This window comes from Polypterus senegalus, chromosome 10 (assembly GCF_016835505.1).
Source record: "Polypterus senegalus isolate Bchr_013 chromosome 10, ASM1683550v1, whole genome shotgun sequence".
Lineage (NCBI taxonomy): Eukaryota > Metazoa > Chordata > Cladistia > Polypteriformes > Polypteridae > Polypterus > Polypterus senegalus.
In genome coordinates, this window is record NC_053163.1 from 170,895,916 (window position 1) to 170,921,470 (window position 25,555).

The 25,555-nt window shown below is 40.7% G+C and overlaps 1 protein-coding gene across 1 annotated transcript in view; it reads right to left on the bottom strand.

Annotated features, from left to right (window-relative positions):
- LOC120538306 overlaps positions 1–25,555 on the bottom strand; it is an 80,960-nt gene that overhangs the window by 20,249 nt on the left and 35,156 nt on the right. The window contains exons 5-11 of the mRNA XM_039767768.1: positions 11,973–12,014; positions 7,676–7,850; positions 6,306–6,336; positions 6,112–6,211; positions 2,628–2,754; positions 1,705–1,738; positions 1,201–1,231 (exon numbers count right to left, since the gene is read on the bottom strand). Of these exons, the coding sequence (XP_039623702.1) occupies positions 1,201–1,231; positions 1,705–1,738; positions 2,628–2,754; positions 6,112–6,211; positions 6,306–6,336; positions 7,676–7,850; positions 11,973–12,014 (540 nt within the window). The remainder of the gene's footprint in view (positions 1–1,200; positions 1,232–1,704; positions 1,739–2,627; positions 2,755–6,111; positions 6,212–6,305; positions 6,337–7,675; positions 7,851–11,972; positions 12,015–25,555) is intronic.

Below are 25,555 nucleotides of genomic sequence, written 5' to 3' on the forward strand. Positions count from 1 at the left end.
CCACGAGCAGATGGACACACGGGTACACAGACACATGGACGCTTATCCTTTTATTAACCTCCTTTGCATTTTGTTTACCCCCCTGGAAAAAACGTTGAATTTATTTCAACAAGAAAAAAAAATGTTATTGCATGTTATGGAAACACACAAATGTCAAAACATCAAAATATAAACAGGAGGAAAGGTGTGTCCAGTGTTCACTGCTGTACGCGTCCTTCATGTGCCACCAATGCACAGCCCGATGTCCCGATCAGGACAGTGGATGCCAGTTCCTTTGTGCATTTTTCTGATATTTTTTTCTGTTGTTAGGATACGAGGGTGGAATGTCAGTTCCTACTCTGCATGATCTGTGCATCCCTTGCATTATTTTTGGCACAAAGCTCGGTGACTTACACATTTCCCCTGACACCGATACTGACACTTTGTGAACAGGGTGTGGGGGACCTTATGTCTGTCTTGTCCTTGGACTCGTTTGCAGTCATTTGGCCTTTTTGTCACACAACTCCAGGTGCCTTACACTAAAGTTTCACCCCTAAATTCATTTGGCATACGGGTTGTACAACAGTGCATCGTGCATCAGTGTCACTTTCCGTGTCAACGTCTGATGACCAGTTCACATTGTCACCACTATCACCCGATGTGATCAGTGGTTCAGATTCAGTTCGTTCTATGGCAGCCTTTATGGCTCTTTGTTTACCATGGCCAGTTGAAGGCTCCGCCCCACTCATGAATATTGATGAGTTTACCTTGGTGTGGCAGAAATATAAAGGAGTTTTTTGCAGCATGCTATTGATTCATCCACTAGGTGGCAGCAGAGTAGTGTTAGTCAGGCTTAAAAATGTAAAGTGGGTCTTTAAACGGGTTCACGCAAACCACACAGGGTTAACACCAAGGACGTTAACGGATAATAAATATTACTCTGCTATTACAGGTTTTGCATTGAGCCTTGAGCAAGTGAAGTAATAAATTAGTAACACGCACTGGGTGTCGGGACATCGTTAATTTATTTCTCGCAGGGTTAGCAGACTCTAAGGAAGACATCCCAAGAGAGGAGAGCATAACAGAGGTGACACATTTGTGGTCGGTAAGTGACATTAACCAAAAGTCTAACAATAAAATCATCTCTCATATCTCTTCTGTACTGTTAACCAAACATCTCTTCTGTTAACAGGATTTTAAGATTTTCAGGATTTTACTTACGTTCTTCTTTGCACCAGCATAAATGGGGTTTCTGTAAAACAACAGAGAACACACTGCTTTGTTACAGCGTCATGATAAGGTGGAAAGAAAGCATCTGAGACATTAAATAATTAAAGTTGCTCAACAAACCTGACTAACTAGAAATTAAAAGCGAGGTTTTACATCTCTAATTTCAAGTCCATTCATGCAATTCTAATATCACAAACTGGAATCCACATAATTTATAGACAGATGTTCCTCAGTTTATACATTTTATAAATATTTTCCAAAGAAAAAAAGCTCTAGTGGCTCTAAATACACAAAGGTCTCCCCACTGAGATACCCAGATGATGGATATGAACCCCAACGGCCGGCCAGTCATGGCCATCTTACCTTTCTAAGCCCCCATCTCCTCTAAACCCACACTCAATGTCTCACCTACTGGTGGTCTCCTGGACAGATCATCTGACTGCATCCAACTGACATTTTCCCCATTACAGTTTAGAACAAATGGCTATATAGTACCTGTTTTTGCATTTTGCATCTTCAGAGTCTTCCTCTGTGCATTAAAAAAAATGAAATAAAAAGAGCATCAAATGTTGTGAGCTTGGACTTGAATTGTAGCATCTCTGTGTCTTTGCAGAAAGTGAAGAGGTCTAAATACTTTCTGATTCATTATGTACTGTATTATAATATAATGCATATGTGCCTTGTGATATTTCGGAACTCTTTTAAGACCCTCCCCATCGGGACGACACGCAGAAGCCACATCTGGAGGGCTGCTTGTCCATTACCAAGGCAGCCGCAGGTTCGCAGCTTCACAGAAACAATTGCAAGTGGACAGCTGTCGTGTGCAAAGCACCTGTGTGATGCAGGGGGCAGTTTAGCTTGGCCACTGACCTGGCCCCATCCCTGCCCGCTTGCTGTGTCTGTGTGTAGTAGGTTGGTAGAGCTCTGCTTCAATAAATAAAGTTGATGTTCCTGTTTCAAGTTGAATGAAGCCGGTTTTGCTAAAGTACTGAGAGTCAGCCTTGTCTTTAGGGTATAAGACGGCATTTTTTATATGGGTGGCACGGTGGCGCAGTGGGTAGCCTCGCAGTTAGGAGATCCAGGTTCACTTCCCGGGTCCTCCCTGTATGGAGTTTGCATGTTCTCCCCGTGTTTGCGTGGGTTTCCTCCGGGTACTCCAGTTTTCTCCCACACTCCAAAGACATGCAGGTTAGGTGCATTGTGATTCTAAATTGTCCCTGGTGTTTGCTTGGTGTGTGTGTGTGTGTGCACGCCCTGCGGTGGTCTGGTGCCCTGCCCGGGATTTGTTTCCTGCCTTGCACCCTGGGATTGGCTCCGGCAGACCCCTGTGACCCTGTATTTGGGATATAGCGGGTTGGATAATGGATGGATGGGTGGATTTTTTATATGGTCATTATGGGCTTCTTCCATAGCCTCACCTCCATGGCCTTCCTTGCTATTTTTCTGAGGGATGTGATCCTTCACTTTCTCCTTCAACTTTTTTGTCTTGCTTGGAACTGTTGTGTTCAAATAAAATTCTTCGGGTGGCTCGGTGGTGACAGGGGACTAAAAATAAAAAATATATAAGGTAAGTATTCAGTTAAGGTCTTATCTTATGAAAACATCTGGCTTTATTTATCACATTAACTTTAAATGAATGTGAAGAAAGCAAATTCTGGTTGGCATCACACTCTTTAGCAGAGACATAGTCTCTGGGTTCAAACATTAGAGGAAGATGATCTTCAGGTGGCAGGTCTGAGGGGGCAGGAATACCTGGTGACCCCAGCGGCCCCGTTAAACTGCAGGAGAGAAGGGCGCAGACACAACACTACAAGAGCACTGCTGCTACTGAAGCCCATCGGCTCAGATGCTTTGGCCACCAGTGAGCCTTGGATTGGTACCTTGGGCTTGAGTTACCTCACAGAGATTAACTAGTGTGGCATATTAGTTTCCTTTGACAGCAGTTAAGGAAGAACTGGCAGGCATACAAGACCACTGGAAGGGACAAAGCAGCTGAACATATGAGTGACGGGTAGAAACAGTGCTGAAGAAGCCAAAGGTCCTTTTAAAGGCTAGCAATCGGCATTAGGAAGTTATTTCCATTCCTCCTTCTCCCACACACCCTGGGTTGTTACAGTCCTATGGCAGTATACATATAGAGGCCACATTATTAGGGCCATCTATTTGGTACCAGCTGGGTCCACCTATTGTCACTGAAACAGCCTAAATTCTTAAGGCCAGTTTATACTTCACACTCAGAACGCGTACGCGCTCGCATCATGGCCGCCACACATTCCCAGCATTCACTTGACGCGTCCTCTGAACACGTCCTCAGAGATTAACGCGACGCGTGTGCATGAGTTGCAATACCAGCAAAAAGTCGGGGGGTCATAGTGTGATCAAGTCGGAGTGTGATGTCAGAGTCTTATTTGACAGAAAGCCACATTGCGGATCGTACAGGATCGATGTGCGCGCTTGCATGTTTGATGAATGGTCCAATGTGGTGACGCAAAAGGGCTGACATACAAAGGCATTCATGGTGCTTTTCTCACATGTCATCTTCTATTCTTTAAACAGAATGTATTTGACCAACAGAGAAAAAAAAATTGTGATTAAAGTAGAATTTTCGGCTTAAATCTCGAAATGTCCACTTTAATCTCATAGTTTATTTTATCATTAAAGTAGGACGTCATAAACGTCATCATAAAATTGACCCAGTTGTTAATCGCTACAAGCTTCTGGGGCTTCCTCCTGAACTGGCCACACAGAACACATTACATGTATGATATTCCAGCTCCCTGCACATTTACAATCCTTAGATTTATATTTGATATCACTTTCATGGTGAAATGCATTAAACGATGTATTTTACATTTTACAGATAAATCTTTAACTTCATTTAAATAATGAATTCTGCTAATAATTACACATGTAGGGGTGACACGGTGGCCGAGGGGTAGAGCTGCAGTCTCGCAATAGGGAGTCGCGTCCCTGGTGTTTCCTGTCTGGAGTTTGCATGTTTTCCTGGTGGGTTTCCACAGTGTGCTGCGGTTTCCTTCCAAAGATGTTCAGGTTTGAAGATTTGGTGACACTAAAATGATGCCAGTGTGTGTATGTGTGTGACTGTATTCAGTTTGTGATGAGCTGATGTCCCATCCAGTGATTGTTCCTGCCTCATGCCCGATGCTAGCTGGAATGGGCGCATCCCTGGATGAAGGATTTAATCATTAAACATCCATCCTTTTTAGAGATACTGTGGCAAGGCGTTCTCAGAATTTAATGGGTGTTTCAGGTAATTCACAACACAGCAAAGCCGACAGTGTTGTGCCTGAACTAGTTCAGCGTTTCTCAACCTTTAAGTATTTAAGACCCGAGTTTTCATAACAGTTTTAATCGCGCCCCCTTAACATTTTTTTGAAAGGAGCCCACTAATACCAATTTGTTCTTTTTTAATTAATGATATATTCTAGATACATATTTTATTATACTTACTTAACTTTTATCGACATTTATCTAACTCTATATTTATTTTTCTAGTATCAGAATGTAGTTTAAGTTAATTTGTTTTGGTTTCTATAGATGTATTTTTCATATTTTTGATTCTTGTTTTCTTTTTTCACATTTTCGTGCCCCCCTTTTTGTTACTTTGTGCCCCCCTAGGGGGGCCCGCCCCACAGTTTGAGAACCACTGAGCTAGTTCAAAAGAACAAGCTAATTTTTCTAAGAACGGTGAACTTAACGTAATGTATTTGCAATTGAAGAACTTGAGCGTGAGTTAGTTCAGTTTTATGTGACATTCCGGGTCTGGTTTAGGTTCAGATTAAACATTTTGCCTTACCCTGTAATGTGGGGTTGGAGCCGAATCCGAATACGGTATTCAGATAAGTACAAATAGTCAGTTCAAGCTCAATTCGACACGGGTGACTATGAAACAGCACATAATAATGCCGAAGCTCTGTTTTCAATCAATTTGTGATTTCAAGTGCCTGTGTCACCTATTAAAGATGGCGGTGTGTATTCCAGATTTGGATCTGATTAGAGTGAAGACATTGTGTAGCATAACTATTTTGGTTCTATTAAGCATTTTCTCTATATTTTGATATTTTTGTTCATAAATCTTTCATCTCTAAAGATTAGCTGGAGGTTTATTGTCATCCCTCCTCTTTTTGGCTTTTGTTACATTTTGGTGATATTTATAGTTGTTTTGCCAGCTACTCATTTATAACCCTAGTCCTGTTGAAGCCTACAGGTAGCTTAGCCCTAGCTGGGTGAAGGTGAGGCTCCTCCGGACAGACAAGTCAATATCCTGGCCTGCTTGAGTAGCAGCTTTTGGAGGCCTCACACCGATTTTATCTTGGAGCAGTGGACACTTAATCATTTCTTTTGATGCCCAATTTTAATGTTTTTATGTGTTTGAGACCCAGACCCACCACCAGCTGTCATCCTGTTTGAATGGTCCTCTTAGAGAATCACCATCATCCAGGGGTGGGAGGGAAAACCCTTGGAGAATAGTAAGAGAAGCAACGCTCATTCAGAGGCACTCCATATACAGTCCACAACTCTACCATTGAATACTACTGTGAATCTTGAACTCTTTACGATTCAAAATCAGACAACCCTTGACCCAAAAATGGAGGAATCTCTAAATACTGTTGCTGGTTTTTGACTTGGGGGTGTTTTGACCTCTGCTGGCCTTTGGACTTAGATTTTTCATATCCTAATCTTCTCCTGGTCTATTCCTGCTTCCAATAATCCACAACTCCCTATGTGTCATAACACTTGATAATGAAGTGGGTGCCCAGGGTAGACTTATAATTGTGGGGTATAAAACAATCCGTATGCCCACCCACCATTTAATTTCAATACACTCCCACCCACCCATAATTAAATATCACTTAACTTCAGCCTTTTCCACTGACCTACCTGCTGATCAGACCGAAAATTCACTTGATACTTCTTTACCTCTGAGCAGTCTTCAAGATTTTCCGTCTCCGGGATTTTGCCGGCATCCTTTTCTGTTTTTCTATGTGAGAAGAAAGTTTTTTCACAATTATTAACAAATGCAGGTTCCACCAATAGTAAATTTCAATTATAAATTGTTTCAAAAGTTTCCTTACATCCTTTCCACCATCAGCATAAATGGGATTTCTGTAAAACACAGAGAACGTGCAGATTTATTACAGATTCATGATCGTTTGGAGAAAAAAGTTTCAAGCTCTTTTTTGTGGGAAGTCTGATTTCTACTCATTTTCACATGAAAAGAAAATAAAGCAAGGTGGCCTACAAAAAAACAATCTGAAAGTTCATGTTTACACCTCTGCTTCCTGATCCACTCTTACCTTATTTTCTTTCCCTTACGACAGAGCAGAAATACAAAGGTTGGTTTTGGAAGTGGAGAGGACCATCCAAAGAGACACCCAGAGGAGAAGTAAGAGTAGTAGCATTGTGATGTGAACAATGACATGTTGATGTCAATGAGCGACTAACATGTATCACATCACCATGAACCCAACCAGTCTTACCCATCTCAATTTTCTAAGCTCGGTCTCCTTTAAACCCATATTCAATGTTACCTAGACCTCTTTCTGTTAGTGGCATCCTGTATCTCAAATTAACTGACTTGGATGACGATTTTCTTATTTTAAGTTAGCTAGTTTTCACCTTTAACTTAAACATCTGTTCTCTAACTGGTCATAGCAGTCAATCTGAGCTTTTCACTCCATTGAAGATGAAAGCAAGGAATTGTTGAAATTTTAAATCGTCTCAATCAGATCATCACCAAGTCAGCACATTATATTTCAGTACAGACGGCAATACGGTACCTGTTTACATAATACGTGTCTTCAGGGTCCTCCTCTGCTGTAAACAATGAAATAAGAATAGTGTCACACATTGCTAGATTAGAGATCAGAGAGATTAGCGGTTAGAGGTTTCTATTGTCACATACACTGCAATAGCAGAGTGAAATCCTTGTGCTAGAGCTGTGGTGATGTATTAATAAATACAGTAAATTAATAAGAGTAGCAGATGAATAATACATGAGTAAATAAATAAACAGCATAAAATAGTTAAATAAATAAGATAAAGAGTTGAGAAAGAGTTGTGGTGCACAATTACACATAAACCAGCAGGTGTGTACAGCACACAGTGCAAGGCAGATAGCATGAAGTTACTGGGAGCTCAGTGACCTTATAGCCTGGAGAAAGAAGCTGTCCCTGAAGCGGGTGGAGCGAATGGTGTTACTCCAGTAGCACTTCACAGAAGGCAAAAGTGAAAATGAGGAAGAGCCGGATGGCTGTCATCAGAAATGATAGATTCAGCTCTCCTCAGACATCTAGTTGATCAGAGGATATAAAGCTGTGAAAGGTCAGCCCTAATGATTTTAGAAGCTGCACAAATAGCCTTTTGGAGGAGTCTGTGATCCTGGCATAGTCAGGTTACCAAAACCACACCATGATGATGATGATGATGCATCCAGTCAGGATACCTCCAATAGTGCAGCGGGAAAATTTTGCTAGTGTTTTGGTTTCCTCCCCAAATCTCTTTACACTGTTCAGGAAAAAGAGTTGTTGCTGAGCCTTTTTGAGTATGCAGGTGGTGGTGACAAACCACAAAAAGCAGTTGTTGATGTGGACACCCAGCAACCTGAAGCTGCTATCTGGCTGGATAGGGAAGCCACTGATATAGACTGCCTTTATTCTTTCTGAAGTCAAAAAGGAACTGCTTTTTTCTGTCAACTTTCAGTGACAGTGGTACAGTGGTATTTTATGTGATAAACAGGCAACCCTTACAATTATATATATATATATATATACATATATATATATATATATATATATATATATATATATATATATATATATATATATATATATATATATATATAATACAATGTCTGTCTGCCTCTTTGCTATTCATGAGAGAACTACTTTAGGGCCTTTTTCTCTGATTTTGCCACTTCTCTCATCACACTATCTATCATAGTTCACTTGCAGTATCGATTTATTTGTGCAATTCCGAGAGAGACGCAGTGGGCCGAGAGGAGGGGCACTCACGTGCCAGCCTTGGGTTGTGCCTTACCTCTGCTTGCTAGGAAACGAGAGAACTACTTAACAGATTTAGATCAGGTTTTTTTCTATAATTTTCTTGAAAGTTCCAGTTGATTTTGCGACTTCTCTCATCACGCTTAGAATCATAGTTACTTGTAAGAGTGATATTTCACACTAATCTGAGACAGAGGCTGCCGGCCAAGTGGAGCAGGAAATGTGATGTCAGGAGTGGGGAGCCAGATAGGGCCCTCCTCACTTTCCTGTTTCAGTACTACGTCGGCACGGCTAGTGTATACTGTATATATATATATATATATATATATATATCGAACTGACTGGTTGACCAACCACAAGCATTACCTGGTAGGTAACCACCTAAATAATCAGATTGTAATTCAGAACTAAGAATGTATTACTGTACTCTGATCTTCGCCCTGTCAATAAGCAAACCAGCTGCCATGGTGTAACATCAGAGGTTTCACCTCTTTTGCTGACGTCTAGGGTTTGATCCCCGTAAGGGGAATACAAACATGTGTACAACTGATGACCCCCAAAAAGGGCGAAGCACGTGTCAGGTACTCTGTGTATTATTTGGCAGGTACTGTATCACATATGTGTGAGCAGCTTCTCGCAACTGAGAGGAAGTAATGGATGTTTCCCAACTGGCTGATGAACCACAAGCACTACCTGGTAGGTAACCATCTAAACAATCAGATTGTGATTCAGACCTAAGATCTTCACCCTGTCAAATAAGTGAACCAGCTGCTGTGGCAAAATGTCAGAGGTTTTGTCTCACATACTGACATCCAAGGTCTGATCCCCATAAGGGGAGACAAAGTGCATACACCTGATGAGCCCCAATTAGGGCAAAACACATGTCATGTACACTTGTATTATTTTGCAAATCCTATATCACACACACACACATATATATATATATATATATATATATATATATATATATATATATATATATATATATATATATATATATATATATATATATATATATATATATATATATAATTATACTAACTGCATGTTATCTTTGGGACAAAAACAACCCGAAGACTCCATGCCAGTTTTACTATATTTCAGAACTTGGTGAGACATCAGTTAATTCTTAACAATTACCCAGTGCAGAGGACGTTGGACCCACATGTCCTTGTTGCCTCACTGGCTTTCACAAGAACACACTGGCAATGCCATATCTTAGCCATATCACTGGCATATGAGTCCAATCAATCTTTGTCTCGGAGAAAATACCTCCATATAGACAAGGTTTTTAGTGAACACTTCAAGCCTTGCCCTCCATTGCTTAGATATTTCACTTGCATGTTGTTGATCCTTGATGTTTGCTTCATTTCAACGATGTGTCTCTTCATCCGTGTCATTAGCACGATGTTGTTGTTTTGTGGTGGTGTTTACTGCACTCAGGTCTTTCGTAATGAGATGTGAGGTGTGTGCAGGTGCTGATAAAATGTAAAAGTGCATGCATCCGCCATCTTGCGGCTGTGGCTGAGAGTGAGCAGAGTGGACTGCTCCATACACACACACACACACACAGGTCTTTCATTTTTGTATATCTGATAGTTTACTGTATAATTATTTGGGATGTTGCTCAGTCAATTTAAGTTAGTTTGGTAAGTTGATAACTGCTAACGTTTCACAATAAGTTAACTCAACATAGTGTCATATATTTTTTTCTCTAATTATAATACAATTATATTTCAAATATTTGAAATGAAGAAAACTAGTTCTGGGGTATTTGAGCCCATGTGGAACTACAATGCAGATGCATCATCATCAGAGACAGAAGGACCTGTGCGGATCTTTTATATTTGTAATATTTCTTGTACTTTACACAGGAAGCTAAAACAAACAAACAAACATGACATTACAAACAGACGCATGTGGAATTGCCTACCTGCCTGTTGTCCTTCCTTGCTTTCCAGTGCATCAGCCTGTTCTAATGAAATTTAAAGAAGAATCACGGTAAATGTAGCAACAGTGAAATTCCAAGGAATATTTGTTTAAACAAGAAGAGCTCCCCTCACCTTCTCAATGATTGTAGTTTAAGAATAATCTTCTGCTAATATTTATTTATTTTCCAGTACTTACCTGTTTGGAATATTTGAGCTAAATATTATAACTTACTTATTTTGTATGCTGTGTGTACTGATACAGAAAATGTGACATATAGAGGTAGTACATGGGTCATGGGGTCAAGTCAGATGATGGATTTTTAGAAAAGGGCCACTGCGTCTTATCACATAGATAACTGTTTGCGGTGTCTCAGGAAGAGGAAGGACCTCAGGTGGGCTTTATTAGCCACCACACGTATGTTGACTTCACCTTTTATATCAGTCTAAGTTCACAATGCAGCTCAACTCCAGTTGATTTTCTTATGTGAGACACATCCACTCTTAATAAAGAAACATTAACAGCAAAAAAACACAAACTGATTTATAACATCTGAGAGTGGATTCAGACCCACCTTTTTACGGTGGCAAGAAAAAAGTAATCAAACCCTTTGAAAATAACCGCATGAATGTATAAATCTGTCTTAAAATATAGTCTGACCTTCGTCTATGTGACAATAATGAACCGATACAGTTTTGTGTCTCGAAGTGGCGAGATTTCCCTGGCCAAAATCCTATGCGCTGATGTAAGACTGTTCGCTCAAGGTGCGAAAATGCTTGAAAACTTTCAGATGCAGATTCAGAAGTGAGTTTTCCATTCTGCACAAGAAACTGTTCAAGGCGGGTCTTGTTCAGAAAGTGGGCGCCACTTGAGACGGCCTTCCCCTCATCCAAACACTAACCTTAAGGTCAATAAAATAGGTCCCTGATGTTAAGTCACCATTTTAGGGCTAAAATGATAACATAACTGTGAAACCTACTTATATACCTAATCTTAATTATTGTGAAACAACCAATTGACATCCACTTTCTGAACAAGAGTCGCCAAGGCTGCACTCGATGCAATTGGACTACTAAGTGTGCAACAAATCGTTGCTCAGTCCTTTTTTTCTTCTGACTTGGCCGATCGTCCCGTGCCATTTCACAAACTGGCTGGCCAAATCCCGAACTCGAGGAAAAGATCGGACATTGGCTGGTCAATTTACAGTGCCATTGGCCACTTCCCGATTTGGCCGGACACTTCCTGCTTTCTCCGTAACATATATATAAATACGAGGTCTCTTGTCCAAAGACACATGGACTGTACTGTATGTATTCTAAATAATGATATATTATTTAACCTATACAACTTTAGGCACCTCACACCCAGACAAACAGACTGGGAGAACCTCAGCTGCATTGGTGGAGAGGATAGGATAGCAGGCTGCTTGTGCAGATCGACACATTTGCAAAACAAAAGACGCTAATGGAGAGGTGCGAAGGAATTTAAGATGGCCTGGGATTACGGGTTTTTTAGGCTTCAGGGATTCTAGTGCTAAAGAGATGGTAAAAGAAACAGCAGTAAGTCCAGTTTAGTGGAACCGCCGTTGGTAATAAAAGCACTAAACACAGCCCTACCCTGCTACCAAAATTGGAGTGGAAATAAATCATTAATAATCAAGGTTCTTCGTATCTACATGATGATATAGACTACCTGCTGCATAACACGTTAACAAAAGGACTTGTTTTTTATTCCATAATGAACCATTTGCTTATGTTTTACTCTTTCTTTTAAATTAATTACAGAAAACACAGCACATGCAGAAATTCATACCTGGTTCTTTTTGCTCTTCGTTTTGGTCTCTTTTTCTCTGAGCTAATGGGGGAAAAAGATAAAGCTTCGGTAAATGAAGTGGCACACAACAGTTTCTTTTCCTACAACTTTCAGGTTCTCCGATGGTGGTGGAAAGGATCCTAATAAGAACAACCAGATCTCCTATTTTAAATGTGTCATTCTGAGAAAACCTTTTTCCCCATTTATTTGACTTTCATTTCTTTTTCTTAAATAGCAGTCACACAAAGCTCAGCAAACACCCATTAAGACTTTGTTCTGATCTCTTAGCTCCTGTATTTAGAGTAATATTCGCTCCGTCTTTCGCTCAATGCAAAGTTCCAGCCTGTTTCAAAGAATCCACAATCATCCCTGTGACTTCTTCTTCTTCTTCTTCTTTCGGCTGCTCCCATTAGGTGTCACCACAGTGGATCATCTTCTTCCATATCTTTCTGTCCTCTGTCTCTTGTTCTGTCACACCCATCAACTTCATGTCCTCTCTCACCACATCCATAAACCTCCTCTTAGGCCTTCCTCTTCTCCTCTTCCCTGGCGGCTCTATCCTTAACATCCTTCTCCCAATATACCCAGCATCTCTTCTCTGCACATGTCCAAACCAACACAATCTCGCCTCTCTGACTTTCACCCCCAAACGTCCAACTTGAGCAGATCCTCTAATGTCCTCATTTCTAATCCTGCCCATCCTCGTTGCACCCAATGCAAATCTTAGCATCTTTAACTCTAACACCTCCAGCTCTGTCTCTTGCTTTCTGATCAGTGCCACCGTCTCCAACCCATATAACATAGCTGGTCTCACTACCGTCCTGTAGACCTTCCCTTTCACTCTTACTGATACCCGTCTGTCACAAATTACTCCTAACACTCTTCTCCACCCATTCCACCCTGCCTGCACTCTCTTCTTCACTTCTCTTCCACAATCCCCATTACTCTGTACTGTTGATCAAGTATTTAAACTCATCCACTTTCATCAACTCTACTCCCCTCATCCTCACCATTCCACTGACCTCCATCTCATTTATACACATGTATTCTGTTGTGTTCCTGCTGACCTTCATTCCTCTCCTCTCATATCTCCACCTCTCCAGGGTCTCCTCGACCTGCTCCCTGCTCTCGCTACAGATCACAATGTCATCAGCAAACATCATAGTGCACAGGGACTCCTGTCTAATCTCGTCTGTTGACCTGTCCATCACCATTGCAAATAAGGAAGGGCTCAGAGCTGATCCCTGATGTAATCCCACCTCCGTCACTCCTACCGCAGACCTCACCACTGTCACACTTCCCTCGTACATATCCTGTACAACTCTTACATACTTCTCTGCCACTCCCGAATTCCTCATACAATACCAAAGCTCCTCTTGAGGCACCCTGTCATATGCTTTCTCCAGGTCCACAAAGACACAATGCAACTCCTTCTGGCCTTCTCTGTACTTCTCCATCAACACCCTCAGAGCAAACATTGCATCTGTGGTGCTCTTTCTTGGCATGAAACCACAAACCTGTGCCTAAGAAGAAAAAAAAGCTGATATTCTAAATGATGTCGGGCCATTGGTGCTACCAATACAGTAGGAATGAAAAATAATAAAAAAAATCATCTCAATATCTAACCCTTGACAGCATTGAGATCAGAAACAAATGAAATGGAGACCTAGGGCCTCATGTATAAATGGTGCATATGCATGTTTTAGTGTGAATTCTACGCATGGCGTTATACACGAGGCCCCTTGTCTTTTGTCTCCTGCTTCTCAGTATTTTCTACTGAGATAAAATACCCCAGAATTCTCACAAGGGTCTCCTCTTGAGCTTCAGCAGGGATCTCAGCAAAGTCACACAATGGACTCAAATGTTCCAGGTAGCATCTTGACTTCTTATTTTTTCTGATTTCAAAGTATTTGCATTGTGTGCTCAGTAACATACAATGAAACGAATGGGTGGTAGCAATAAAACACTTTACTGTGATTAAAAAGCTGTACTCCTTGCTTCTGAATGATAAAATTTGTTGCTCTAATTTATCTTTCTGTGCTCCAGTTGGCTCAGACTCATTCTGGAAAAAAAAGCAGGCAGGGTGGAATAGTGGTGAAGACTTTGGGCTTCAAACTCTGAGGTTGTGGGTCCAAATCCCACTACTGACACCAGTGTGTACCCACAAGAAAGTCTCTTCCCCTGTCTACACTCCCATTACCAAAATAAATGTAATCAAGCATGTCTCAAATGTTGTAATAATAAACATAAAGTCTTAGCAGAGATCTCCCAAAACATGTCATGCTTCTCAATTTTGATTCCTTTGATCTCAGTTGTACCTAATGTCTCCTTGCCTAAAGCTCTTTTTCCTGAGGAATTTTAGTAGACACATCAGTGACAAAGTCATTTCTGAAATGAAACATAAATGAAGATCTGTGTGAAGTCTCACAAACCATCAAAGATTCACCTTTGAGAAGTAAAATTTTCCAATGGTAACCAGTGTAACAATGGTGACATTTGAACATCTGATTCTTTGGAATCTCAGATCTGTCACAAATTCTCTCCTTGACCCATCACAGTTCGCTTACCAAGCCACGAAGAAAGAAGGAACAGGGGCGATTTCAAATGCGCACTTGCCAATGTCTTGTGTTTGTCATTCCACAACGTAATTGAAAATAGGAAGTTAACTCTTTAAGGGCTGATGTCAACGTTTGTGAAAAGGAGGAGTTGACGATGATATTCAGCTGTAAACTGCGACAAAACCAACCGTTATGTTGGACTCTCGTTGCTAGAAGGAAAGTTAGATTCATTGGTTTGACCGAGATTCCCTGCACTCACGTGAGTAGCAAGGTGCACACAATGGCAAAAATGGCACTGACATCTGGCAAGAGATCAAAGCGAATGCAAAAAGTAAAATACTCCATGGACGACCTCTTGCCTATCATCTCTGAACTGGACTATGACTTTTCGGACTCAGATTTTGATACAAGTGATTGAAAACGAATGTTAGGTTCCAGCTTCAACTGATCCGTCCCCAGCTGACAATGTTCGCCAGGGAGGACTGCCACTTAACAATGACAAGAGGTATCTGATGGTTGAGTCATGGCATCTGGACTTCTTTCTTGTTAGGTAGATACGTTTCACTGCTCATCCAGGCAGCTTCATCAGTCTGATGAAGAGCAGTGAAATGTATCTACCTGACAAGATAGAAGTCAAGATGCCATGACTTAACTACCAGATAATTACACCTGGATGATTGAGAATCTTCACAGACAATGACAAGAGGTAGAATCCAGATTGTAATGCACTGGCCCTGCCACTGTCCCAGCCACGTGAAGACAACCTGGCAGCAAGCCTGCCGCTCATTCTTGGCAAACTGGCAGCCACAGCATGCAGCAACAGACGTCTTATGTTGATTTGTGTGTGAAAGCGTCATTTTTTAGTAAAAATATTCAGCCCTCAGAGCCCTCAGAGAGTTAAAAAGGCTGAGATTGAGGCTGAGCTCACCATACCTGGAAAAAACTGAAGACAGGCGGTGGTCAGCCGTAAAACCCGCACGATCTTGTTACGACTGTATCCACTACGCTTCACTAAGTTTATAGTGAAAATTGTACTGATGATTGCAGGTCAACCCCAAACTGCTTTCAGCCTCATCCCACAGCACAAAAAGATGACTTACAATAATAAAAGTGATTTTTACAAAACCACACAGAGAAAAGATGCAACAAATAAAATGTAATTAATACCTTTTCTACAGTCCCCCACAACTCACTATACAATAAACAAAAGGCATAAAATTATGTACCCAAGAATATTCCCCACTGTTCATTCGATTTAGTCTTTTTTATCCGATTGTCCTATTTCTCCATAGTTCAGTTTCTTAGACACGCCAATCCCAGAATAAAAGATTTACGGCTCACACTGCTTCTGATCCCTTTCACAGTAAAGTTCACTTCCCTCAGTGTTTCCGGAATCTTCGAGATGCCCACCCCAGACTGTATTGAACTTGTGGTGCCCCCCGAAAACAATCTTTCTCCTGGACTCCGATGGGTCATGTCTTTTTCCTTCACCTCCTTCTCTTCCTGCCTTTTCGCTCCCCTATTTAAATAGTGCGTCCCGGAAATCGCAATGACAGCCCTGTACCTCCCAAAACCTGCCCATCTTATGCTACAGTATTCTCAAATGGCAATGGTATTTTACACAGAGAGACAAAAAAAACAAACCGTATACAAATTTATGTGGCAATGCTACAATCTGGTAACACGTTCCTTGGATGTCAGAATGTGTTTTGTAAATTTGAAACAATGCCTAAAAAATCTCACACCCTGAATTTCTAGTTCTGGAATTAGACGTTATTAAGGGATCAAGATCCAGCAACTGCACTCATTATGTTTTACTCCCACCTCTGACTTAAAGTCCTGCTATGTGCCATTGGCTTAAATCAGTGGTCTCCAACTCCAGTCCTGGAGGGCCGCAGTGGCTGCAGGTTTTCATTCAAACCCTTTTCGTAATTAGTGACCTGTTTTTGTTTCTAATTAACTTTTTTTGAATTAATCTTAATTGACTTGTTCTTGAAGTCTCAGACCCCTCAATTGTTTCTTTTTCCTTAATTAGCAGTCAAACAAAAATGAGATATAAGATGAGGCAAAACAGGACCAGTGTCGATCATACAATATCTGAAAATAAAGAAAGATGAAGGTCTCAGGAATGTTGATCTGCTCAGATCCCCAGTGCTCTTAGAAAAGAGAAGATCAACAATTCCATAAATGTCTGCCATTGCGCAATGAGAGGAGCAACAAGCCATAGAATTAAAGAACGAGTTTAATTAACGACAGGAATCTGAGCCTAATTAAGCATCTGGTTGGAGTGAAACTGGTTGGAGTTTGAGGCCCTGACTTAGTTGCTCTTCTGTTGGCTCACTCACTTCACATTTCATGTCTGTTTGGGTGCCATTTAAGGAAAGAAATGAAGCGATTCAGAAGGAATGATGAGGAAATTCAGGGGAACAAATCTTACAAAAACAAGTCAATTAAAATGAAAGGAAAAGAAGTTAATTAGGAGCAAAACCTGGTCACCAGTTAAGAAAAGGGTTAGAATGAAAACCTTCAGCCATAGTGGCCCTCCAAGCCTGGAATTTGAGACCACTGGCTTACATGAAAGTTTGTGAGTAAGAATCCTATGGCCATCAGTACAGTGTGGAAAATCAACTTTATTAAACAAAGAAAGGCAGACTTCTAACAAATTAGCTTTTTCCATGAAGATACTTAGAGAAACTAATAGTTAAAAAACTTCTCATAAAGACTTCTCAAGAAGACCACTTAAGTCGGTCGTGTGATCAGTAATATTGTTCTTTTTTAGTAACCCAGTACATTCTCTATATGGTGACTGATTCAGATTTTCCCGATGCAAATGTATTTTTAAAGTTAAGAATTTAAGGATGGTGAGTATTTCTGTATTAACCGAAACTCGCTAAATTACCAATTCTTCCTGTAAGTTTCTCAGATTTGTTAACAATACACAATGTCAGCGTATTCAGCCAAGAGAGGCATTGTTTTCTCGAGCTGTGGTTACTTCTTCTTTTGGAACTGCTGACTTTTACAAAACCATATTTTTAAAATGACTTATGCCTTCTATTGCAATTTAGTAATAATAAAATAAAGAATTTGTATCTCAGCTCAGTAGTGGCTTTAAGATTATTGCTTTCAAATAATTCAAGTTCATAGGTTTAAATCATTATGATTCCACCTTCCTCCCTTTTGGCTCCTCAGTTAGTGAATATCAATAACGGTACATTCGAGTGTCATGATCTCAACTTCTGAGTAACTTGAGGCAAAGGAATTTGGTAATGGTGTTGGGCAGAAGTTAAACGTGTATGGTCAGAATATTCTGAAAAGGAGCTTCGGACTCCAATGAAATATAAAGAGAAAAGTCAGGGAAGAGCCCCGTTAGAGTCTACAGTATCTGGAGTATATCTATCGACCAAAACAGATGATACAGTGATGAAAAGAAGAAAGATACAATCAAGAAAAATACTGAATTAAAAAAAAAGGAAAAACACCAGGAATACAAGCTTGTTGTAGTTACACGTTGACAGAATTCCACATCGCCCGCATAACGTCAATGTGATGTAATGTTTAGGGCTTTGGACTCCATCAGCTGAGGTTGTAGGCTTAAAAATCTGCTACTAACACTGCACAACTATGAAACCACAAAAGAAATGTACCCAAATGTTGTAAGTCACCTTGGATAAAGGTAGCAGCCAAGTAAATAAATGTAAATATTGTTGTGGACTTCAAGTCCCAGGGCACTAAAGAGTTCCAAAAATGGCCACTAGGGGGTATATGAGCAGCCATCCTTTGGTTTCATTTTTTGGTGAGTTTCTTAAACAGTGATGACTGGGTTGACATCCCAACATACAGTTCCTTATATACATACATATACAGTATATATACAGTATATATATATATATATATATATATATATATATATATATATATATATATATATATATATATATATATATGTGTATATATATATATATATATGTGTATATATATATATACAGTGCCCTCCATAATTATTGGCACCCCGGTTAAGATGTGTTCTTAGGCTTCTAATAATTAAAAAATATAGGCTCACAACACAAAGAAGAGAAAACTCCAACCTTAAATTAAAGTACAGTTATTCATTGGGGGAAAAAATCCTACATAAAGAAATACATTTTTTTTACATGAAATCATGTGTGCCACAATTATTGCCACCCCTAACAATTCCTATAAAATAAATGTAATTGAAGCGTTTTTGTAATTTCTAGTTTAGTTTTTAAAGTTGATCAGAGTAAATTGGACCGTTTAATTAGTAATTAATGACATCCTTTGTCCCTGGGGTATTAATTTGACGTGACACAGCGTCCTATTGCTCTTAGCCACTCTTCAACATGGGAATCACAAGAGAACATGCTGTTCAAGTAAGGCAGATGTGTGTCGACCTTCATAAGTCAGGTAATGGCTACAAGAAAATAGCTCCTCGCCTCAACCGTCCTGTATCTACAGTCAGAGGAATAATAAAGAAGTGTAAAACAACGGGAACAGTGACAAACAAGGCTGGACGAGGACCCAAGTTTATCTTGCCACCACGCACAGTGAGGAGGACGGTAAGAGAAGTCAAAAGCTCACAGTTAGAGAACTGCACCAAAGAGTGGTATCTTGGGGTCACAAAGTCTCCATGACAACCATAAGATGCAATCTCCATGCCAGCAAGCTGTTTGGGAGACATGCAAGGAGAAAGCCTTTACTCACCTACAGTCACAAACGTAAATGTCAGGAGTTTGCTAAGTGGTACTGGGGCTTTAACTGGGACCGTGTGCTTTGGTCAGATGAAACTAAAATTGAGCTTTTTGGCAACAAACATTTTAAGTGGGTCTGGCGTAAATCCAAGAATGAGTATGCGGAAAAGCACCTCGTGCCCACTTTAAAGTATGGTGGAGAATATGTGGTGCTGTGTAGCTGTTTCTCTTCTAAAGGCCCTTGTTAGGGTGTATGGCATCATGAACTCCATGAAATACAAGGACATTTTAAATCAAAATCTGGTAATCTGGTGGCCTCTGTCAAAAAGTCATTGGGTCTTCCAGCACGATAATGACCTGAAACATATGGCAAAATCTACACAAAAATGGCTTAGCAGACACAAAATCAAGCTCCTTCCATTGCCATCTCAGTCCCTAGACCTCAACCCCTTTAAAAACCTGTGGGGTGAGCTGAAGAGGAGAGGACCCAGGACTCTGGACGATCTAGAAAGATTGTGCAAAAAGGAATGGTCACAAATCCCTGTCTCTGTATTCTCCAACCTTGTGAAATGTTAGAGGAGAAGATTAAGTGCTGTCTTGTTGGCAAAAGGGGGTTGTACAAAATATTAACAGCAGGGGTGCCAATAACTGTGGCACACATGATTTCATTAAAAAAAAACTTATTTCTTAATGTGGGATTTTTTACCCCAATGAATAAATGTTCTTCAGTTAAAGGTTGAATTTTTCTCTTTTTGTGTCGTGAGCTTGTATTTTTTGGGAAAAAAAAAGAATTTATTAGAAGCCTAAGAACATATCTTGACCAGGGGTGCCAATAATTGTGGAGGGCACTGTGTATATATATATATATATATATATATATATATATATATATATATATATATATATATATATATATATTGTAAGATATGGCCATCCATTCATCAGGCCAGGTGGAGCCCTCCTTGCAGCATGGAGGTCCCCAGAAGACCAGCAGGGCACCATGGACAATGTGGTTTTTATGCACAGCCCTGCTGGATGCCATGGGGGCCACAAGAGGGAGCTGCAGGGAGGACCGAGGGCTTCTTCGTGCCCTGTGACCCCGAGGTTCGTCATATGAAGAGTGACGGACTTCCGGGTCGAAGAAAAGAATTTTTGCCTGACCCGGAAATGATTGAGAATCACGTGGACTGGAGATAGGGAACACTTCCGGGTCAGGGAATATAAAAGGACTGTGGCTGGGAGCTGAGTTGGGAGGCAGGGTGGCTAAGCGTCTGGGAGTTAGGAGGATTGTTATTGGTTTATTTGTGATTGTTTATTGAGTATTGTGGAGAGGAGCGTGCTTTGTGCACATTATTATTATAATAAATATCATTATTGGACTTTTACCTGGTGTCTGAGGGTGCAAGGGTGCGAGCATACCCTTAATCGGTCACAATATATATATATATATATAGTCATATGAAATAGTGTTTGCATAATAATGTACTCTACTTTCAACAATAAAGATAACAGTAATATGTCTTTAATTTCCTAGGAACATCTGAGTACTGGGGTGTTTTCAGAACAAAGATTTTTAGTGAAGCAGTATTTAGTTGTATAAAATGAAATCAAAGGTGAAAAACTGGCTGTACAAAAATGTGGGTCCCCTTGTAATTTTGCTGATTTGAATGCCTGTCACTGCTCAATGCTGATTACTTGCAACACCAATTTGGTTGGATGAGCTTGTTAAGCCTTGAACTTCATAGACAGGAGTGTCCAATCATGAGTTGTCAAAGGTATTTAAGGTGGTCAATCGCAAGTTGTGCTTCCTTCCCTTTGACTCTCCTCTGAAGAGTGACAGACACCATGGGATCCTGAAAGCAACTCTCAAAAGATCTGAAAACAAAGATTGTTGAGTCTCCTGGTTTAGGGGAAGGCTACAAAAAGCCATCTCAGTGGTTTAAACTGTCAGCTTCAACTGTAAGGAATGGAATCAGGAAATGGAAGGCCACAGGCACAGTTGCTATTAAACCCAGCAGGTCTGAAAGGCTAAGAAAAATACAGGAGCGCCATATGCAGAGGCAGTATTGTGAGAATGGTTAGACAGCCCACAGATCACCTCCAAAGACCTGCAGGAACATCTCGCTGCAGATGGTGTATCTGTACATCGTTCTACAATTCAGCGCAATTTGCATAAAAAACATCTGTATGGCAGGGTGATGAGAAAGAAGCCCTTTCTGCACTCACACCACAAACAGAGCCACTTGTTGTATGCCAATGCTCATTTAGACAAGCCAGATTCATTTTGGAACAAAGTGCTTGGACTGATGAGACAAAAATGGAGTTATTTGGTCAGAACAAAAAGTGCTTTGCATGGGGGAAGAGGAACACCGCATTCCAAGAAAAACACCTGCTACCTCCTGTCAAATTTGGTGGAGGTCCCAACATGCTGTGGGGATGTGTGGCTAGTTCAGGGACTGTCGAGGGTCGGATGAATTCAACCCAATATCAACAGATTCAGGATAATGTTCAAGCATCAGTCACAAAGTTGAAGTTATGCAGGGGTTGGATGTTCCAACAAGACAATGACCCAAAACACAGTTCCAGATCTACAAAGGCATTCATGCAGTGGGAGAAGTACAATGTTCTGGAATGGCCGTCACAGTCCCCTGATTTGAATATCATCGAAAATCTATGGGATGATTTGAAGCAGGCTGTCCATGCTCAGCAGCCATCAAATTGATCTGAACTGGAAAGATTTAGTATGAAGAATGGTCAGAAATACCTCCATCCAGATTCCAGGCACTTATCAAAAAGGCTCAAAGGAGCAAAAGAAGGCTCAACTAAGTATTGATGTCATATCTCTGTTGGGGTGTCCACATTTATGCACCTGTCTAATTGTGTTATGATGCATTTTGCATATTTTCAGTTAATCCAATAAACGTAATGTCACTGCTGAAATCTTACTGTTTCCATAAGACATGTCACATATTAAAAGGAAGTTGCTACTTTGAAAGCTCAGCCAATGATAAACAAAGATCCAAAGAATTAAGAGGGGTTCCCAAGCTATTTCATATGACTGTATATACTGTAGATACTAGGAGTCTTTGCCTCCTGCTCGCTTTGCAAGCCCACCCCCTCACCTCAGGGCATCTCTGCCGCTCACATTGTGAAGGGGGTGGCTAAACGCATGCTTTGGAGATGCAGACAGATCACCTGCTTGCTTGCTGCGCCTCCTGCCATGCTGCATGTTCTGCTTGTCACGCTGTGCATCAATCATTTATAAGCCTGTACAGCAGCTGTCCTTTTGTCTCACTCCTTTGTCTTGTGGGACGTCTGGGCTGATTATTACTTTCCTTGTTATTTGAATTTACAGATAGATAATTATTGTTCTCTTGTGCATCCATTTTTGCCTTCTTTTCTCTCCAACACTTTCATGTCTCTTTTCGACGCATCTTCACTTAGTTGTTCAAGTGCCATTTAGAATGTATAACATTTTTGACAGCTGGGAGCACCTGAAGTGTGTCTTCCAAAAGCATTCCAACAATTGCGAGGTAGGATGTCCATGAACTTGTTTTAAATTGTTTGTAAGCAGGGAGTGACGTGAAAAAGTCACCGGGTCTTGCTTCCAAAGGTTGTAGTCTCGTATAACGTCAAAGTGTCTCTCTGAGATGATCACGTATCGACCCCACATTTTTTTATATAATAGATAGATAAATATAATCACGCGCATATGTACCGGGGACAACTGAACGGCTCTACTAATGGTGGTCTTCTCTCTTCCTCCCTTTGCAGACCACAACATTAACGGTTTTGCCAACACTGACGTCACTTCTGCTGTCCATGTGCCTGGACCTGCCTCCTCATACTGGAAGTCCCCAAAGAGCACTCAAGATTTTTTATTAATGGCATTTGCTTAACACATTTATTTTAATTTTAATTATACAGCAATTGTCTTCGGGTGCCCTAAACCTTTATGCTGTCTTGTGTATTCTCTTACTATACATGTATATGCGACTCTTCAATTCCACCCGGGGGAGTAAATGCGAACATTAATTTTATTTTAATTCTTTTCATTTTTATTACTATTTAATTTAATATTGTTTCTTTGTATCAGTATACTGCTGCTGGATTATGTGAATTTCCCCTTGGGATTAATAAAGTATCTATCTATCTATCTATCTATCTATCTATCTATCTATCTATCTATCTATCTATCTATCTATCTATCTATCTATCTATCTATCTATCTATATAGTCACATAAGTGCATCTGGGGGACAACCTCAAGGCTCATTTCATAACTGTTACACTCCGAGCCAGAGGGTGGTGTTACTGTCGAATGCCTCTCCACTGTGGAAAGGATGACTGACAGCTCCTCAGTCATTGATGTCACTTCCGGTTTCCTGCCCTCCTGAACGTGGCATCATAACTGGCTCGAACACCACCTTGATGCAGCCTGAAGAAGGCTCACCTCTTAACAAGATGATTTTTGATCATTGCAATTGTTTTATCTGTTTTCTGTTTGGCCGTACAACATACGGGATCATTACAGTATTCCAACTCTTTTTGACGTTTCTTGTGTCTTCTTACTATATATACAGTATATATACTCTCTCTCTCTCTCTCTCTCTCTCTCTCTCTCTATATATATATATATATATATATATATATATATATATATATATATATATATATTGTGGAAGTTCAGCCCGGCCACAGACAGCCAGACACCAATAAGTCCAACCCACACTTTTATTTACACTATTTACAAGTCCAAAGTCCCGCACAACACATAGTGCCCCTGCACCAATCACGATCATTCCCTTGCTTCACCACCTCCACTCTTCTCTTCTGAGCTTCGTCTTCTTCCTCCCAACTCCGGCTCCCGACTGGAGGGAAGCAGCCCCTTTTATTTCCACCTGGATGTGCTCCAGGTGCTCCCTGATGGACTTCCTGGTGTGGCAGAAGTGCTGACGTCTGGGGCTCCTTACTCTTCCAGGTGCCCACGGCGGTGGCCACAGGCCCCTATAGGGTTGAGCTTCCGTGCTCAATTCCCATGACCCCCAAACAAACCAGGGCAGCTGCCCTCTCGTGGTCCAAGGGAGGCATTGTCCCTCTCTCGGTCCTTCTATGCGTCCTGGCTGGGCAAAGCCCCCAGCTGCCCGATACAATATATATATATAGTGGAACCTTAGATTGCGAACATAATTCATACTGGAAATGTGCTGGTAATTCAAAGCACTCGTATATCAAAGTGAATTTCCCCATAAGAAATAATAGAAACTCAGATGATTAGTTCCACAACCATAAACTATTCATATAAAAATGATTAATACAAAATATAAAGTAAAAACACATAAAACAAATTAACCTGCACTTTACCTTTGAAAAGAATCATGGCTGGTGTGACGGAGATGAGAGAGAGAGGAAGGTTATTGTGTAGAGCGGCTTTCACGCTAACTAACGGAATCACTGCTACCACTGGAATCTTCTTCTTTTTTTGCGACTTTAACAAGGAGCCTATCCAATGACAGTTGCTTTTGCCTGAAGAGTCACTACACTTGGACACAAAATAAAAAAAATGCTTTATGCACTGGAAGGTTTTTAAAATCTTTTGGGATTCCACCCAACAGGATGACACGTGGAAAAGCGTCCCAAAGCAACTGCAGGCTCCCAGCACTGTAGCAGTCCACTGTAAAAGCAAAAGATTGCAGTCGTGCTGTAAACGCCTGCTGTCAATGGGTGATACAAGGAACATTATAAATAAGGGGCACAGGATTACTTGGCCACTAACCTGGCCATGACCCTGCCTGACTCCTGTGTCTGTTTATAAGAGAGCAGCAGATCCCACTACAATAAATAACCGTGCTGCTCTTGTTTCAAGCTGAATAAAGATGGCGTTGCTAAAGTATTGAGACTCAGCTTCGTGTTTTGGGGTGCGACAGGGACTCACACGTTAAACACACACACACGTTGGGTGACAATGCTATAGTAAACAGTACACGTTCGTAGGGATGTTGACTATATGAGTGAGGCACAGCAACTGAGACAGAGAGTGGGGGAAGATTACCCACAATCCCACAGTGAGAGAGAAAGAAGAATCATCAGCTCAGTTGTGATCACCTGACGCCCAGCAGACAAAGTGTATACAAAGTACGTTCTGCTCATATTGTAAGACCTCGCTCGTTTATCAAGTTAAAATTTATCAAAAATTTTAGCTCATCTTGCAAAACACTCGCAGACCAAGTTACTCGCAATCCAAATTTTACTGTATATTGTATATATACATATAAAATCCAACGTCTTTCTGTCCACTTTTCACGAGAAAACTACTTCAC